This window comes from Lepidochelys kempii, chromosome 1 (genome assembly GCF_965140265.1).
Source record: "Lepidochelys kempii isolate rLepKem1 chromosome 1, rLepKem1.hap2, whole genome shotgun sequence".
Classification (NCBI taxonomy): Eukaryota; Metazoa; Chordata; order Testudines; family Cheloniidae; genus Lepidochelys; species Lepidochelys kempii.
Window position 1 is genome coordinate 10403215 of NC_133256.1, and position 4461 is coordinate 10407675.

At 71.6% G+C, this 4461-nt stretch overlaps 1 protein-coding gene across 4 annotated transcripts in view; it reads right to left on the reverse strand.

The window, feature by feature from the left end:
• The window catches only part of XRRA1 (X-ray radiation resistance associated 1), a 54755-nt gene extending 50368 nt beyond the window's left edge, over nt 1-4387 (reverse strand). For 2 of the 4 annotated variants that reach the window (XM_073334170.1, XM_073334160.1), the window contains exon 1: nt 4210-4300. Coding sequence is in view for 1 of the 4 variants with exons in the window: in XM_073334151.1 (XP_073190252.1) it covers nt 4179-4291 (113 nt within the window). In the remaining 3 variants the exon portion in view is untranslated. Of the gene's footprint in view, nt 1-4178 lie in introns of all 4 variants that reach the window. The other 2 variants (XM_073334151.1, XM_073334181.1) reach the window with 2 other exon arrangements.
• Between the last annotated feature and the right edge of the window lie 74 nt (nt 4388-4461).

Consider the following 4461-nt stretch of genomic DNA (forward strand, 5'->3'; position numbering starts at 1 on the left):
GTGGGAGGGGAGACCAGTGGGAGAGGAGGGGCGGGGGAGTCGGCGCGCGGTTGGCGTGGGGTACTAGAGAGGAACATGGCGCGTGAGTGGGAAGGGAGACCAGTGGGAGAGGAGGGGCGGGGGAGTTGGCGGTTGGCGTGGGGTACCAGAGGGGGACCCGGCGCGTGAGTGGGAGGGGAGACCAGTGGGAGAGGAGGGGCGGGGGAGTCGGCGCGCGGTTGGCGTGGGGTACTAGAGAGGAACATGGCGCGTGAGTGGGAAGGGAGACCAGTGGGAGAGGAGGGGCGGGGGAGTTGGCGGTTGGCGTGGGGTACCAGAGGGGGACGCGGCGCGTGAGTGGGATGGGAGACCAGTGGGAGAGGAGGGACGGGAGAGTCAGCGCGTGGTTGGCGTGGGGTACCAGAGGGGGACGCGGCGCGTGAGTGGGAGGGGAGACCAGTGGGAGAGGAGGGGCGGGGGAGTTGGCGCGTGGTTGGCGTGGGATACCAGAGGGGGACGCGGCGCGTGAGTGGGATGGGAGACCAGTGGCAGAGGAGGGGCGGGGGAGTTGGCGCGTGGTTGGCGTGGGGTACCAGACGGGGACGCGGCGCGTGAGTGGGATGGGAGACCAGTGGGAGAGGAGGGGCGGGGGAGTCGGCGCGTGGTTGGCGTGGGGTACCAGAGAGGAACATGGCGTGTGAGTGGGATGGGAGACCAGTGGGAGAGGAGGGGCGGGGGAGTTGGCGCGCGGTTGGCGTGGGGTACCAGAGAGGAACATGGCGCGTGAGTGGGATGGCAGACCAGTGGGAGAGGAGGGGCGGGGGAGTTGGCGCGTGGTTGGCGTGGGGTACCAGAGAGGAACATGGCGCGTGAGTGGGATGGCAGACCAGTGGGAGAGGAGGGGCGGGGGAGTTGGCGCGTGGTTGGCGTGGGGTACCAGAGGGGGACGCGGCGCGTGAGTGGGATGGGAGACCAGTGGGAGAGGAGGGGCGGGGGAGTCGGCGCGCGGTTGGCGTGGGGTACCAGAGGGGGACATGGCGCGTGAGTGGGATGGGAGACCAGTGGGAGAGGAGGGGCGGGGGAGTCGGCGCGTGGTTGGCGTGGGGTACCAGAGGGGGACGCGGCGCGTGAGTGGGATGGGAGACCAGTGGGAGAGGAGGGGCGGGGGAGTCGGCGCGTGGTTGGCGTGGGGTACCAGAGGGGGACGCGGCGCGTGAGTGGGATGGGAGACCAGTGGGAGAGGAGGGGCGGGGGAGTCGGCGCGCGGTTGGCGTGGGGTACCAGAGGGGGACGCGGCGCATAAGTGGGATGGGAGACCAGTGGGAGAGGAGGGGCGGGGGAGTCGGCGCGCGGTTGGCGTGGGGTGCCAGAGGGGGACGCGGCGCGTGAGTGGGATGGGAGACCAGTGGGAGAGGAGGGGCGGGGGAATTGGCGCGTGGTTGGCGTGGGGTACCAGAGGGGGACGCGGCGCGTGAGTGGGATGGGAGACCAGTGGGAGAGGAGGGGCGGGGGAGTTGGCGGTTGGCGTGGGGTACCAGAGGGGGACGCGGCACGTGAGTGGGATGGGAGACCACTGGGAGAGGAGGGGCGGGGGGAGTCGGCGCGCGGTTGGCGTGGGGTACCAGAGGGGGACGCGGCGCGTGAGTGGGATGGGAGACCAGTGGGAGAGGAGGGGCGGTGGAGTCGGCGCGCGGTTGGCCTGGGGTACCAGAGAGGAACGTGGCGCGTGAGTGGGATGGGAGACCAGTGGGAGAGGAGGGGCGGGGGAGTCGGCACGTGGTTGGCGTGGGGTACCAGAGAGGAACATGCCGTGTGAGTGGGATGGGAGACCAGTGGGAGAGGAGGGGCGGTGGAGTCGGCGCGCGGTTGGCCTGGGGTACCAGAGAGGAACGTGGCGCGTGAGTGGGATGGGAGACCAGTGGGAGAGGAGGGGTGGGGGAGTCGGCACGTGGTTGGCGTGGGGTACCAGAGGGGGACGCGGCGCGTGAGTGGGATGGGAGACCAGTGGGAGAGGAGGGGCGGGGGAGTCGGCGCGTGGTTGGCGTGGGGTACCAGAGAGGAACATGGTGCGTGAGTGGGATGGGAGACCAGTGGGAGAGGAGGGGCGGGGGAGTTGGCGCGTGGTTGGCGTGGGGTACCAGAGAGGAACATGGCGCGTGAGTGGGATGGGAGACCAGTGGGAGAGGAGGGGCGGGGGAGTCGGCGGTTGGCGCGGGGTACCAGAGGGGGACATGGCGCATGAGTGGGATGGGAGACCAGTGGGAGAGGAGGGGCGGGGGAGTTGGCGGTTGGCGTGGGGTACCAGAGGGGGACGCGGCGCGTGAGTGGGATGGGAGACCAGTGGGAGAGGAGGGGTGGGGGAGTGGGCGCGCGGTTGGCGTGGGGTACCAGAGGGGGACGCGGCGCGTGAGTGGGATGGGAGACCAGTGGGAGAGGAGGCGCGGGGGAGTCGGCGCGCGGTTGGCGTGGGGTACCAGAGGGGGACACGGCGCGTGAGGGGGATGGGAGACCAGTGGGAGAGGAGGGGCGGGGGAGTCAGCGCGCGGTTGGCGTGGGGTACCAGAGGGGGACGCGGCGCGTGAGGGGGATGGGAGACCAGTGGGAGAGGAGGGGCGGGGGAGTCGGCGGTTGGCGTGGGGTACCAGAGGGGGACGCGGCACGTGAGTGGGATGGGAGACCAGTGGGAGAGGAGGGGCGGGGGAGTCGGCGGTTGGCGTGGGGTACCAGAGGGGGACGCGGCGCGTGAGTGGGATGGGAGACCAGTGGGAGAGGAGAGGCGGGGGAGTCGGCGCGCGGTTGGCGTGGGGTACCAGAGGGGGACGCGGCGCGTGAGGGGGATGGGAGACCAGTGGGAGAGGAGGGGCGGGGGAGTCGGCGGTTGGCGTGGGGTACCAGAGGGGGACGCGGCGCGTGAGGGGGATGGGAGACCAGTGGGAGAGGAGGGGCGGGGGAGTCGGCGGTTGGCGTGGGGTACCAGAGGGGGACGCGGCACGTGAGTGGGATGGGAGACCAGTGGGAGAGGAGGGGCGGGGGAGTCGGCGGTTGGCGTGGGGTACCAGAGGGGGACGCGGCGCGTGAGTGGGATGGGAGACCAGTGGGAGAGGAGAGGCGGGGGAGTCGGCGCGCGGTTGGCGTGGGGTACCAGAGGGGGACGCGGCGCGTGAGGGGGATGGGAGACCAGTGGGAGAGGAGGGGCGGGGGAGTCGGCGGTTGGCGCGGGGTACCAGAGGGGGACGCGGCGCGTGAGGGGGATGGGAGACCAGTGGGAGAGGAGGCGCGGGGGAGTCGGCGCGCGGTTGGCGTGGGGTACCAGAGGGGGACGCGGCGCGTGAGGGGGATGGGAGACCAGTGGGAGAGGAGGGGCGGTGGAGTCGGCGCGCGGTTGGTGTGGGGTACCAGAGGGGGACGCGGCGCGTGAGGGGGATGGGAGACCAGTGGGAGAGGAGGGGCGGGGGAGTTGGCGCATGGTTGGCGTGGGGTACCAGACGGGGACGCGGCGCGTGAGGGGGATGGGAGACCAGTGGGAGAGGAGGGGCGGGGGAGTTGGCGGTTGGTGTGGGGTACCAGAGGGGGACGCGGCACGTGAGTGGGATGGGAGACCAGTGGGAGAGGAGGGGCGGGGGAGTTGGCGCGTGGTTGGTGTGGGGTACCAGAGGGGGACGCGGCGCGTGAGGGGGATGGGAGACCAGTGGGAGAGGAGGGGCGGGGGAGTCGGCGGTTGGCGCGGGGTACCAGAGGGGGACGCGGCGCGTGAGGGGGATGGGAGACCAGTGGGAGAGGAGGCGCGGGGGAGTCGGCGCGCGGTTGGCGTGGGGTACCAGAGGGGGACGCGGCGCGTGAGGGGGATGGGAGACCAGTGGGAGAGGAGGGGCGGGGGAGTCGGCGCGCGGTTGGCGCGGGGTACCAGAGGGGGACGCGGCGCGTGAGGGGGATGGGAGACCAGTGGGAGAGGAGGGGCGGGGGAGTTGGCGGTTGGCGCGGGGTACCAGAGGGGGACGCGGCGCGTGAGGGGGATGGGAGACCAGTGGGAGAGGAGGGGCGGGGGAGTGGGCGCGCGGTTGGCGCGGGGGACGCGGCCTGACGTAGTTGGGAGTCCCCCATGGGGGGTGAGGCTAAAATCATAGAGTTCTTGGTCCTCCAGTTCCTGGAGAGGCCTTTAGCCTCACTCCCGGGAAGACGCTGCGCGGGGCACCTCTCACCCCGTCTCTGTCCTGTGGGTGCCGCTGGTACCTGTGCTTCCCTCGTCATCGCCCTGGGCAGCGTCAGCCCCTGGCGGAGTCTCCGCGCGCCGCCTGTCAGGGCCACCAGGCATCCGCCATGTTGCCTTCTCCCCGTGCCGTCCCCATAACAACGGGGACGCTCCCGAGGGCTCGCGCACATCGGGCCACGCAAAAAACTACGTGTCCCGTTGCGCCCCGGGGCGCGCGCTTCCGGCCACGTGCCCCAAGCGGCGGAAGCGGTAATATTCTGTCGAGGTGGACG